Source organism: Gracilinanus agilis, chromosome 1 (genome assembly GCF_016433145.1).
Source record: "Gracilinanus agilis isolate LMUSP501 chromosome 1, AgileGrace, whole genome shotgun sequence".
Classification (NCBI taxonomy): Eukaryota; Metazoa; Chordata; class Mammalia; order Didelphimorphia; family Didelphidae; genus Gracilinanus; species Gracilinanus agilis.
In genome coordinates, this window is record NC_058130.1 from 784,005,725 (window position 1) to 784,019,012 (window position 13,288).

Sequence of the window (13,288 nt, forward strand, 5' to 3'; positions counted from 1 at the left end):
CTCGAATTCTTCCTCTGAAACCTCCTTCGGTGGCCCCGGCCCTTCTCTTCGGCCTAGTCGTTGTTTTCCTCCCCGACTCTCGCCCCGGGTAGCGGCGTGTGCGCATGCGCAAGTGCATGCCCCTCCCCATGACTCCCCGCTAGTTCCCTGTCCACGTGACCCCGAAGTCGGCTCTTCTCCTCTCCAGCTTCTCCCCATCCCCGCCCGGCGGCCGGTCCTTCCGCATCGGCGCGCACCCGCGCAGGCCCCGCCCCTCGACGCGCGCCCACCCGCCCTCCGGCAGCCAGTCAGTCAGTCAGTCCGTCAGTCAGTCAGCGCCTCTGTCCGTCAGTTGGGCGGCAGGCAGGCGGGCAAGGAGGCAGGCAGGCAGACATTCCACGGGCCCGCCGTAGCGCTCCTTCGGTGGTTGGCGCCCGGCGCCCCCTCGTCTTCCTCGGCTTCGTCCTCCTTGTCCTCTTCCCTCTCCCCCTCGGCCCGGGCGGCGGTAGCGGCGGCCATCATGGCGGCGGGAGGCGGCGGCGCGGGTCCCGAGATGGTCCGCGGGCAGGTGTTCGACGTGGGTCCGCGCTACACCAACCTCTCGTACATCGGCGAGGGAGCCTATGGCATGGTGTGGTGAGTGCGGGGGAGGGGAGAGGACCCCTGCCAGGAACCCCCGCGGCGTCGTCCCGCCTCGGCTGCCGCCCAGGGAGGGCGAGGCCGTCCCGGGCGGGGCGGGAGAGGGTCCGGGTCGGAGCTACCCGCGTCCTCCGCGGCCTCAGGGCCTTCTCCCTGGCTTGCCTGGTTACCAGTAAGGGGGAGGGGGGGGCAGGGGAAACATGATGTGAATTTCAATGAGAGCTGGGCAGGGAGGGGGGGTGCAGGGGAGCCCGGAGCTGCCCAAGATGGCTGTTGGGGGGAGCCCAGCCCCGTCTCTTCTAAGGGTCCTCACCTGTACCCCCTGGGCCGCTTCGGTGCAGATGCGCGACGCCCTTCCCAGTGGAAGCAGCAGCTGCAGGAACGGTGTCAAGAATAGTAACAGTACCCAGACACGGGGCTGGCAAAGGGCTTTCCTGCCCCCGCCCCACAGGGATTGCCCCCATTTTACAGATGAGGAAACGGAGGCCCAGAGAGGGCTTACTGAAGGTCACCCAGCCACGGGCAGAGTTGGGACTCCGGGTGCTGCCTCCGACCCCGGGCATAAAAACCCTTCCGGAATTTCCCGTTCCAATTTCGCTGGGAGATGCCTAAGGGATGGGCCTACTTGAAGAGAGGAGCGGTGCTGCCACTGCCTCACCTTAACTTCCCTTCTCTTGAAGAGCTTTCAGGAGCGGCCCCTTCACGACTGCCTCCATCGGGGGTGTAAACTCCAGAGGGGTGCGGGACTACGGAGAACCAGTAATGCTTAATGGGCCCCCGCATTAGAAACTTGCCCTGACCCCGAGCCTTTTAGGTGGGCAGTCAAGTGTTACCCACTTGTTAACAGTGAGGAAACCTGAGACTCGGAGCTGCCCAGAGTCCCGGGTGGTATTTGAACTCAAGGATCCTCCCTTCAGCAAGTCAGAGTTGCCGTGTCTGTCACTGGTTTTTCATATTGACATTCAGCAGCATCTCAATTTTAACCATCCGTTTGGAAAGCCCTTGGGCCAGATCCCAGAGCCTGCGTTTTTGGGCAATGAAATGACCATCAGACTCTTGTTTCAAAAAACCCTGTTGTGTGATCTAGCATTGACATCCCCCAGTAAATCAAAGGCTCCTTAATGGCAAAAACTGCCCCCCTTTTTTCCTCTCCTTGTCTGTGACCCCCACCTGCTTCATTTCCTTGCCTGCTGTAGGTGTTTAATATTTGTTGAATTGAATCCTGTGAACATTGGTTAAACATTATTGCTTTGTGATCTTTGGAGGGTGGGGTTGAGGCTTGAATTTATTTATGCATTGGGCTTTTCCAAAAAACAGATTGATTGAACGATTAATAAAATGACAGAAGTATGGATGTGAAATTTTTCAGGTGTTTGGTTTCAAACCTATTTCTTCTCCTGTTCTAACCCCCAGATGGTTCCTGTGGATTCAGTTGTATTTTTGTTGTCAACCTAGGCATGCTTGTTTGATGTCCTAATAAGATAGGCAAGACCATATGGATTCAGTTGAATTTTTGTTGTCAGCCTAGACCTGCGAATTTGATGTCCTAATAAGATAGGTGCCTCCATATGGCAGCATCAAGTGGAGAGTGTTGAGATTGAGAGCAAATTCTTTATTAAAATGTATTGTTCAGTGATACATATGGAAATTGTTATTATCTTATTATCCTGCTCAAAAAACCCTTTTAGTTGCTGCTTCTTATCTGTGGGGTTCAGGCTTTTAAATTATACTCCTCTGAGCATTGTCCTCCTGCAATCTGACACTTTCTGCCCATTTATTGCACTGTTCCCCAAAGTGAGAGAGCTCAGCCGTGGTGGTCCTTTATTGAAGGCTTGCTCTTAGAATGCAGCAAGCGCTAATCATCTCTCCAGGACCTTTGCTTTTCAGCTGGCAGGCCTTTTCCCAATGGTTATTCTAGGACTTTCTCTATCCTTCAAGATTCAAATGAAGTCTACTCTCTCTCCCACGATGTCTTTTCTGTTCCTTCTTAGAACTCCATTAGATGTGTGCTAGGTCATTTAGCAGGAAAGAATATACTGCTTTATGACTCGTATTCTCTTAAAAAAAATTGCCACCCAGATCTTCCCTGTTATCGAAGCAGCAGAAGGCTGAACCTGCAGGAACGATTTTGTGTTGGGAACCATTCAAACTTAGAACACTTAATGATATGTATAATTGTTATTGGACATATGTAATTGGGCAGAAATTATAAGCAGTACTCAGAATTGACTGGTATTGCTTTATTCGTGGAAGGGAAATCTATCATTTTGATTGAAAACATTTCTTATGGCAATACACCATTCAGCATGGTTTCTACATTTCTAGAATAGAAGATACTGCCTTGTGTTATGTTGTGATGCATTATTCTGCATTGTCGATTGAGAATATAGAGATGTGAAAATACACTTTAGGTTTCTTTTCATTAGTAGAAGGACTTGACTGCTCTTGGAATTTACTTTTAAGAAAGGTTTTATCTATGCTTTCCCAGTAAAATTAATTTTTTTTCCCTCCTCCTGGAATTTAATTTACCCCCCTCCCCTGTTGATAGTTTTCTGCAGTACCCACATATGGTTAAATGTGAGCTCATATGTTGATATTAAGGAACCAGGATCCAGCTTCCCTGTGCCCCCATCTCCTTCCACCTGAAAGATGTGTCTTTTACTGGGTATCTCTCTATCCTGCTAGTCCCAGGTGTTCAGGTGCTGAACAAAGACCCCTAGCTAGTAGGGCACAAAGCGATTTCCAGTATAATTGCCTTGCTATGAAGTGAGGGTGGGAGCAGGTCTCAGGGTGGTACGGAGTTGGGAGAGAACACAGTGAACATGGACTTTGGACCCTTGGCACCTGCATGCTAAGGGTAGAAGGAGGAAAGGAAGAAGGTCACTGGGGAGGAGGGGAACCATTTGATGGCAGTGGCATCTATAACCTTGGGGAACTCATCAAAGCTTAGAATCCCAGAATTAGAACTAGGGACCCTCTGCAGGAATCCCTTCTCCAGCTTCTTCCACAGTTGACTATCCAGGGTCTGTTTTAATATCTTCAGTAAAAGCAAATTCATTGACTCCTGAGACAGCCTATTCCATTTTGAACAGTTATAGCTCTAGTAGGTAAGGGCTGGTAGGTGGTACAGTGGACAGAGAGGGACCTGGAGGCAAGAAGACCAGAATTAAAATACAACTTTAGAAGTTTATTAGCTGTGTGATGCTGGGCAAGTCAGTGAACCCTGTTTGTCTCAGGTTCTTCATCTGTCAAATTAACTGGAGAAGGAAATTACAAACCACTCCAGTATCTTTGGGGATGAGAAGGAGGGAATAGTAGAACAGAGATAATAGAGCATCAGTCTAGAATTTGAGGGTTCCTAGGAGACCATCTGTTCTTTTTAAACTAATATAATATTGCAGAACTTCTCTTCCTCCTACCTTTATCCCCTTCCCCCCAACAAAGAACCACCCAGCCATCTCAGCAGAAGAAACAATAAAACTTGGGAAATCAAGAAAAGTAATATTTTAAAGGGAAAATGGATCATTATGCTGCAGAAAATAAGCTAGCCTTCTCCAGTGTCTTTTGTTAGTCATGTCAGCAAACATTTATTAAACACTGTCAACAAGCATTTATAAAACACTGATGTCCCGCGCACTCTGATCACTAAGTGATGGGGGTGCAAAGAAAAACAAGGAACAATGCTGGCCCTCAGAGAGGCACAATCTAATAAAAAACCATCTCTGCACAGAGTTCATAGGAAGCTTCTTCTAGGGCCAGATGGGTTTGAGGTCATCTAGTTCAGCCTTTTCCTTTTACATTTGAGGAGCCATAAGTCATAGAGGAAATAAATGTGTGAGCTGGGGTATGAAGCCTGAACTGTTGACTTTTTAGGCTGGGTTCATCTTCTCTCTGCAGTTGTATCATAGCTTGGGGTCTGGGATCATGCAGCAGCTTTCCTTGTATCCCTTGCTGAGCCCCTTGGTGAACAGCATTACACACATCTTAGTTCAATTAATCACTAGAAATAATAGAAGGTTAGATCAGAGACTTATTTGCACAATTAAGGAATGTTGGGAATCCTCGCTCAAGCGATATTTATTGAGTGGCTTATATCAAGAAGGTTCAGGGCCTACTAAGAGCAAGATGAAGGCCACCAACAGGTGGGGTGGATCTTTGTTTAGACAACTTGGTGGCATGTACAGGGTATTGAAGCCAGTTCCTTTAATACCCATGTGACCATGGGAAGCCAGTCTATTTCTCTTTAGTTTCCTTAGTTGTAAAATGAAAGGGTTTGGACTAGATGGACTTCAAAAAAAAAAAGGTCCCTTGCAGCTCTAAATCTTTTGATTCCAAGATTGATGGGAAAACACAGGTAGGAATTGCACAAGATGAGAAGGTTTCCATCTGGGGATATGAAGAGGGAGTCTTTGCCCTCTTGGAGTTGTTGACCATTCAGCGTAGACCCAGAAATCTCTAAAATGCAGGTGTTTTCTGGATACCATTATCCATTTCTGACTAAAAATGTGATCCTTTGGGAAAACAGAAGGTCTAGTAGGGAATCATCAAGGAAGAGCTAAGATAAGAGTAGGCAGGGTTTGAATAGGGGGTCTTTTTCAGTGAGTAGGATGAGGACAGGGACAAAGGGAGAGAGACGGGAATGATTTTTTTCAAGGAGACTGGATTTGACTAAAATGCTGGATGTATTTTGGGCATTGTGGGAAATCTACTTGAACAGGTAGTGGTGCCATAGAAACCTGGGCAGACAGTTTTGATCAGCATTGGTAGAGAGAGCAAGCATCCAACTTACCCTGGTGAGTCCAAGAATCTTGAAGAATTGACAGGAACAGGAGTTTGGGGAATAGAGCAGTGGCTGGATTACGAGGGGTTTTAAAAGCTGACAAGAGGGATATGGGCCTGACCCAGTAGGCAGTAAAAGAGCCCTTCATTATAGATTTTTGACTGGAGAAAGATGTGACCCGCAGTGTCATAGGAAGAGTGTATAGGATGTGTCAAAGGGGTGATGCTGAAGGCAGGAAGACCACGAGAGTTTCAGGGTTGATAAGGACCTGGTTTGGGGTAATGAATGGCAGTGGAATGAAGGAGAATACATGAACCTGAAAGACATTTCACAGGAAGAGCCAAGATTTGGAGACAAATGGATTAAAGAACAATGGTGCTGCACGTGTGGCCTGGGGACCCAGAAGACCTGACTACTTTCATGGGAAGTGGGGGCGAGAATAAGCAATTGATATAGCACTTGTTCTATGCCAGGCCCTGTGCAAAGCGCTTTTTACAAAATCAGCCTAAGACATTTTAGTTCCTAATATGGTAAATATCAATAGATAGAACCCACATAAAGAAAGGTTCTTGGTGGCAGTGAGGAGAAGGGATCCTTAATAATTTTTAAGTGTATTAAGCAGTCCTGAGACCAAAAGTTTGAGAACCACTGTTATGGAGGATGGAAATAGGGGACATGCATTGCCTATCCTTTCTATCTTTCCATTATATCACCCCATGATTACAAGTCTTTATCAGCCCAGTGAAGGGCTTTCAGTAGCACTTGACTGAACTAGCCTTTCCTTCTCTACGCAGAGCTTGCTATTGTCTCCCTATCACCTCTCTGAGTAAAGTTCAAACTTCCTGGTTAGCATTCTAAGCTTTCGATAAGTCCTGACCTCAGAGTTGAGAGGGCCACCTTAGAAGTTCTCTAGGCCAGCCTCTGCTAGATGATTTCCAGTGATGGAGAACTCGACTATTCTACTTTGTACCACTCTTTTATGAAGGCGTCCTTTGTATTGACCCAAGTCAAAATTTGCCTTTTTTAACTTCAATTACTTCTACTTCTACACCCAGGGAGAATAAATGAATCACTTTTCCATGACTGCCCTTCTTATACTTAAAGATCTTTGTCATGTCCCTTCAAGTCTTCTCTCACTCCCTCTTGCCTCCCTCCTCCTTCTCTTTCTCTCTCTCTTTCTCCTGCAGTACTTTAATTGATCCTTATTAGAGCCTGGGTTCTTAAATCTCCTTCCTATCCCATCTCTCCCTCTTACCAAATGCTGTTTGTCTCATGGGATCTTCTTTCCTCATCCTTCAGTCCATCGGAGATCATCCTCCCCTAGACCTCACAGCACATTTGTCCCTGCCTCTTAAGAGTTACTTGTCTTTACTCCCTATTAGACTAGAAACTCCATGAAGGAAGGGTCCACCTCTTACCTTTGGAATTATCTGCTGTACTGAGTTAAAGAAATGACTGACTGAAATGAAAGGGCTGGTCGAATGAACAGGCTAACTTTTCTTTATTTGTGCTAAAGCCGACTCCTCCTCCTTTAACATGGCATTTCGTGAGTTTTTTTAAATGGCCACACTGTTCCCTTCAGTATTGTCTAACGTTTTTCCATTGGCTGTTGTTTGAACCTGGAAGAATTTTCCTCTGATTTTTATCTTGTTCTTCCCTCTGACAAAGAACAGTATGTATTTTCAACTGTAATGACTGTCTAGAAGTCATGTCTGGTAAGCCTTATTTAAAGTGAAACATGGAGTCCTTTTACATACTATGGGGGAAAGAGCATGGCACTTGGCTCAAGCCTGGAGGTTTGGGTTCAGCTGCTGACACTATCACTAGCCATATGACTAAGCATGTGGCTGTACAGGAAAGAAGTCCATGCAGAAGAATGATGCTGATGGCTTCAGGTGGTGTGGGCCACTTTAGAGTGAAGCTCTGAGCCTGAGCTTCCTCATCTGGGAAATTGAGATCATTCCTTCCCAAGCTAATTGTCTCCCAGGGGCTTTGGGGATGAAATGCTGCGTGTGTGAATGTACAGTGGTTTCTACATTTCAGATAGTACTGTTATTTATAAGATCCCCTCGCGCACTCGCTCTCTCTCTCTCTCTCTCTCTCTCTCTTGTTTTTTTACCCTAAAATTGTCTCTCTTATGACTTGATGGAGCCTCTTCTGGGCTGCACTCTACTCATCTATAAAATGAGGCTAATACCTCATATTTTGCCTACTTTACAAGGTTGTTGTGAGGAAAGAACTTTTCTGACAGTTATTATTTCAAAACAATCTTCAGACCTGAAGCTCCGACTAGGGGGATTCGGATCTGTCCCCAGTTGTTTTGTGTATGCCAGTGATATATTTAGTTCTTGTCCCAGGATAATAGAGAGGCCTTTGAAAAGTTCTCTGAAATAGCTCATTAGAATTGTGAAAGGTACTGAAACTAGGTAATAGCATGCCAGCAGCTTGGGTTTAGTGCTCTTGGTAAAACAGCACCCCCCCCCCCCTCCCGAGAGTGATGCAGAGATTGACTTTGTTTTGCAGAGGAAAAAATGGTCTCAGAGACATGAAGCAACTTGAACATGGTTGTCTGGCTGGGGAGTGGAGCTGGGCTTTGAACCCAGAAATCAACCTTGATTCCAAGCCAGTGAATTTTCCACTCTCCCTTATTGCCTCATAAGCAAGGACCAAGATGGGCTTCTTTGAGGCCCAGCTCTAGGGCTTCCAAGAGGTGAAGGGAAGAGTGTTGGAAGAGTAAGAACAGAGTAGGAATTGAAAAGGTTCAGAACTCCTTGGCTCTGACTTTGCTTCTGTCTCTCAGAAAGAAACAATGATTTTGAAACGGGAAAGGGTGGAGCAAACATGGGAGAGGGAATTGGAGCCCAAGATTCCAAGTTCAAGGACTCTCTGGCAGTTGGAAGGAGGAGGGACCTTTGAGGCCATTTCATCCAATCCCATCTGCAGGACTCCCTCTCCTAGATTCCTTAGAGATCTCCGATTCTGGTCCCATTCACCAGCTTTTTTTTTTTTTGCAGTGTGCTGGCATATGGTGGTTCATCTGGGTCTTGGCACTTGGATTTCAGTGCCCCCCAACCCTTTTATTGAATGTTCCATCTGGTCAAAGGAGCTTTGTCCTCATCAGAGGAAGCAAGGAGCTGTCTTGTGAATTATCTGTGATTGTTCCATCCTACCCAAGCTGAGATAGTAGTCATTCTTGGGCATCCTTTCTCTGCTGCTTTTTATTGGCCTTAAGCTCACTCACTTTACCTTGTTTTAAGCTTCTGACACTCTTGTTTCTGGGCCATCCCACTCTCTTGTCTTCCTCCTTTTCTGCCTTTGTTTTTGTATTTTGTAACAAGTTCTTTTGAGAAAATCATTGAAATGGGCTAATGATTCATCTTACAGTCCTCATTGGTGACTGAATGGGTCTCTAGTGGACCTTGGTCCCTACTTTTGCCTCCCTTGGGGTCCACATCTACCAGTGGTATTACTCAGTTGGGATATAAACAGTTTAGTCATTTTTCTTGCATAATTCCATGCTGAAATCCTGAGTCATTGGACCCCCTGGCAGCTCTGCCAGCAGCCTACCAGTATGTCCTCCCTGCCTGTCCTTGGCAATGTGGACTCTTCTAGTCTTTGTTCATCTTTTCCTGTTTGCAAAGAATGAGCTGGGACTTGAATCTTTTCATTTATTAAGAAATAAAAAATGAAGAGAACTCTCACTAAGTGGTTTGGCATATCCTCATGTGGTCCCTTACAGCTGCAGTTCTTTGGGAGCATTGGCAGCCTTTGACGTGAATTCTGTCTTGTACCTATTGAATTTAAGGTTTCCGTTGGATGTCCTATAGGCAGTGGAGATACATGACTAGAGCTCAGAGGAGAGAGGATGGATGGCAGTTCACCTTTTCCTCTTCATCAGAATTTTCTCTTTATGTCCTTGGAATTTCAATCTTGAGATGTCCTCATGCTTCTTCCTAGACAGACTTTTTCTGTAAAATTTTAGTGCCTGGGATCCTACCAATATTTAAGTCAATAAGTGTTTGCTAAGTACTTGCTACTGTGCCTGGCACTGTGCTGGGGCAGTGGGCACAAAGATCCGAATGGGGTTCTTGCCCTCAGAGAGCTTACATTCAATGGGGGAGGAGAGGGGAGACAACATTTACATACATAAGGAGTGCAAAGTAAATGTAGTTGCTTGGGAGGGTAGGGGGAGGCTCTAACAGCTGGGGGTGGGGTAGCATGAAAGGCCTCATGAAGAAAGGGAGGTGTGCTTGATCTGAATTTTGAGGGAAGCTAGAACTTAATTCTCAGACATAGAGGTGAGGAGGGGGCTGCATTCTAGGCTTGGGTAACAACAGCCTATGCAAAGGTGTGGAAATGGGAGATGGAGCATTGCGTCAACAATAGCAAGAAGTCTGGTCTGGTTGGACTGGACTGGACTGTGTGTAAAAGAGAATGATGTGGAACCATCTGGGAAAAGTCCAAGGGAGCCAGAGGGAAGGGTCTGGAAAGCCAAACCAAGACATTTGTATTTGATCCTAAAGGCTCAGAGTATTGAGGAACTGCTAAAGTTTCCTGAATAGGAGTGACCTGGCACACCTGTGCCAATGTATGGAATGTCACTTGGGCAGCTGTCTGGGGACAGGTGGGAAAGGGGAGAGGCTGGAAGCAAGGAGCCCCATTTTGTTCAGATGAGAGAGATGAGGAGGGTCTGGCCTTGGGGCAATGACTGTGTGATGGGAGAGACATATTGCGGAGGTGGACTGGAAAACAACTGATTGGATGTTGCTGGGAGGGAAGGGTTGTGGAGGACTTTGATTCAAGATGCATGTCCCACCACCCCTATCCATTCCTTTTCTATCACAGGCTGATTGCAGGAAGCAGTCACTTTGCCTTTGAAATTTTTTGTCTCTTTTTACCTCAGCAACCAGTTTCTTCTTATTGGATCTGAGTCGCCTTTGTTGATTCTCCCTCTTTTTTGGAGGATGACAGCAACTCTGTTCTGGGCAGAGAATGCCCCAGTGGTGCTCCGGATAAGGGGATTGACCTTTCCTCTTTACTGAGAAAATTGAGGGCATCCATCCTTTACTCCATCAACCTTTCTCAGTGCCCTGCTGCATTTTCACCCACTTCTTTTGTTTTAGTTCTTGAGGAAGAGTTGGCTCTTGTCTTCCAAGGTTAATTCCATTCCTGCTTGCCATTTCATCTTTTCCAAGGAGCTTGCCCTATCCGCAATTACACTAATCTTCATTCTCTTCCTATCTCTTGGCTCCTGTCCTGTTGTGTTACAAACATGCTAAAAAAGGTTTCACATCCCTGAAGAGTCTTTACTTGGTTTTGCTCTCCTATCTCATCCCTTTTATTGTCAGATTCAGAAAGAATGATCTGTTCTTGCTGCTTGCCTTTCTTCACTTCTCAAACACTTGCAGTCTGGCTTGTGATCCCTGGAAGCTTCTCTAACTAGAAACCAAAAGCCTTCCCGCAGCTAAATTCAAAGGCCTTTTTCTTCTGTCCTCATTCTGCCTGACCCATCTGAAGCTTCTGACACTAGTGACCATCCCTTCCTTCTGTGTACTCTTCCCTTGGCCTCCATGACACTGGTTCTCCTTTGTATCTGTCCCAGGGAATCTTTACTCTTTCCTTTGTTGTGACTCATGGTAAGACTCAGCCTGTCTCTTAACCTCTATTTCCCCATCCCTGGTAGATAGGATAATTCTTCTCCATTTCCCCAGGCACAATGACTAGTACATAATGAGAGCTTAATATATGGTTGTTGGTTGATAGGAAGGGAAGGGGATCAGATGTTTCCTGAGGTTTCATTTGGAGAGGCTAGAAGAATGGTGGTATCACTGACAGAAATAGGATCCCATGATTCCTTGTGTGGGGAGGAGGAGGCAATTTGTAAGGAAGATGATGAGCCAATTTTGGACATTTGAAAAAAAATTTAATTTAGCCCCACCCCCCAAATAAAAAGCTGTTTTCTTTCTTCTCTCATCCCCTCAATTAAAACAAAAAAAAGAAAAGCAAAACTTTTGTAACATATGTGCATGGTCAGTCAAAAATTTCTACATTGGCTATGTCCAAAAAGTTTATGCTTCAGGCTGCATTCTGTGTCTATCAACTCTCACTCTGAAAGTGGGAGCACGTTTCTTGACGGAATTGTGGCTGGACATTGCATTAATCAGAATTTACAAGGCTTTTAGAGTCATTTTGTCTTCATGATGTGGCTACTATTGTATGAATCACTCTCTGGGTTCTGTTAATTTTGTTCTGCTGAATCAGTTCTTACATGTCTTCCTAGGTTGCTCTTGAGACTGTTCCTTTCATCGTTTTTTTTTTTTTTTTTAAACTGCCTGGTAGTTTTGGGGGATCCTCTGTTGAGTTTTCAGTGGGCATAGACTTACAAGAAATTGTAAACCCAAGCTCTGTAGGCAAGAATTCAACAGTGAAGATGCAGGTGGCTGAGACTTTTCCAGCTTTGTTGAAGGAAAGAATTTTTAAGAATTTGCTTTTCTTAAATGATCTTTCTTTGAATCAGGATGATGAAGTACCTTAGCTTCATTCCCAACTGAAAGCTGCAGCAATTTTGTAAAAAGCCTTTCTTTCATACTTTCTTTTCTGAATCTCAAACTGAATGGGAACAAACACCAGAAAGGATCCTCATAACGGCACCAGCAGTGCTGAGGGAATCAGGCCAGGGTGCAGCTGACCCTCTGTTTGCTAAGACTGGTGAAATTGAGTATAATCACAGCATTCTGGGAAATGATATTTGATTAGGGTTTTCTCTCTGCTCTTACTCATATCCTTCTGGAGTTGGAAGGGATTTGAGAAATCATAGAATCCACCCTCCCACCCAGTGTACTAATGGCTTGTATAACCTCCCCGACAGGTGGTCTTCCAGCCAAACTGAGTAGATTTCCTTTGAGTAATTATGCCAAACTCAGAAAATGTTTACATAGAATATTCATTTGGGAGTTGAAGAAATGAAACCCTGGTGGGAGGTGACATTACAAATCTCCAAATGTGTGGAGAGAACTTCTTATCTGTTTTGAAGGATAGCATGTTAAAATCGCTAGGGTGGGGAGGCACCATGGAAAACGGTTAGTCATAGCTCACATTAATATAGAGTTTGGGAGTTTTAAAAGTGCTTTAATGGCTTTCTCTTGTTTGAGCCTTGTAACACTGTGAGGTAGGTGTAATTATCATCCCTGTTTGACAGATCAAGAAACTGAGGTTCAGTGAGGTTCTTTGTCACCTCCAAGTGACTGGTTCAGGGTCACACAGTGAGGTAAGTGCTAATGTGCTCTTTTGGTAGAGGGGGAAGAAAACACACATTACTTGTGTGTAATTTTAGAGAAGTAGGTCAGCTGCTGGTGTGATACCATATTTTTTGGAGCAAAGATTTCTGAATTATCTTTGAAAAGTAGACTTTTAGTAATAACTCAGTCAGTCATTATCGTTCAGTCACTTCAGCTGGGTCCAACTCTCCATGACCCATTTGGAGTTTCATCAGCAAAGAGACTGTGGTGGTTTGCCATTTCCTTCTCCAGCTTACTTGACAGATGAGGAAACTGAGGCAAATGGACTCACTCAGGGTCACACAGCTGATAAGTGTCTGAGGCCAGATTTGAATCCAGGAAGGTACATCTTCATGAGTACAGGCCCCATACTCTATCCACTGCCATCTGGCTATCCCTCAGGGAGCTCCTAGTCTAATGGGGGAGACTGCACACAAACAGCTATGAATAAGATAAATTGGGGAAGGCATTGAGATTAAGGACTGGGAGAGGCTCCTAATAGAAGGTGAGTTTTAGCTGAGATTTGAAGGAATCCAGGAGATGGAGACTTAGAGGGGTGGAGGCTGGCCAGTGAAGATACTTAGAAGCAGGAATTAGATCACCTTATGTGAAG

General features: G+C 45.4%; 1 protein-coding gene across 2 annotated transcripts in view; it reads left to right on the forward strand.

The window, feature by feature from the left end:
* Positions 1 to 306: 306 nt before the first annotated feature.
* MAPK1 (mitogen-activated protein kinase 1) overlaps positions 307 to 13,288 on the forward strand; it is a 77,779-nt gene continuing 64,797 nt past the window's right edge. For both annotated transcript variants that reach the window (XM_044674716.1, XM_044674723.1), the window contains exon 1: positions 307 to 615. In XM_044674716.1, the coding sequence (XP_044530651.1) occupies positions 500 to 615 (116 nt within the window). In that variant the 5' untranslated portion in view covers positions 307 to 499. The remainder of the gene's footprint in view (positions 616 to 13,288) is intronic.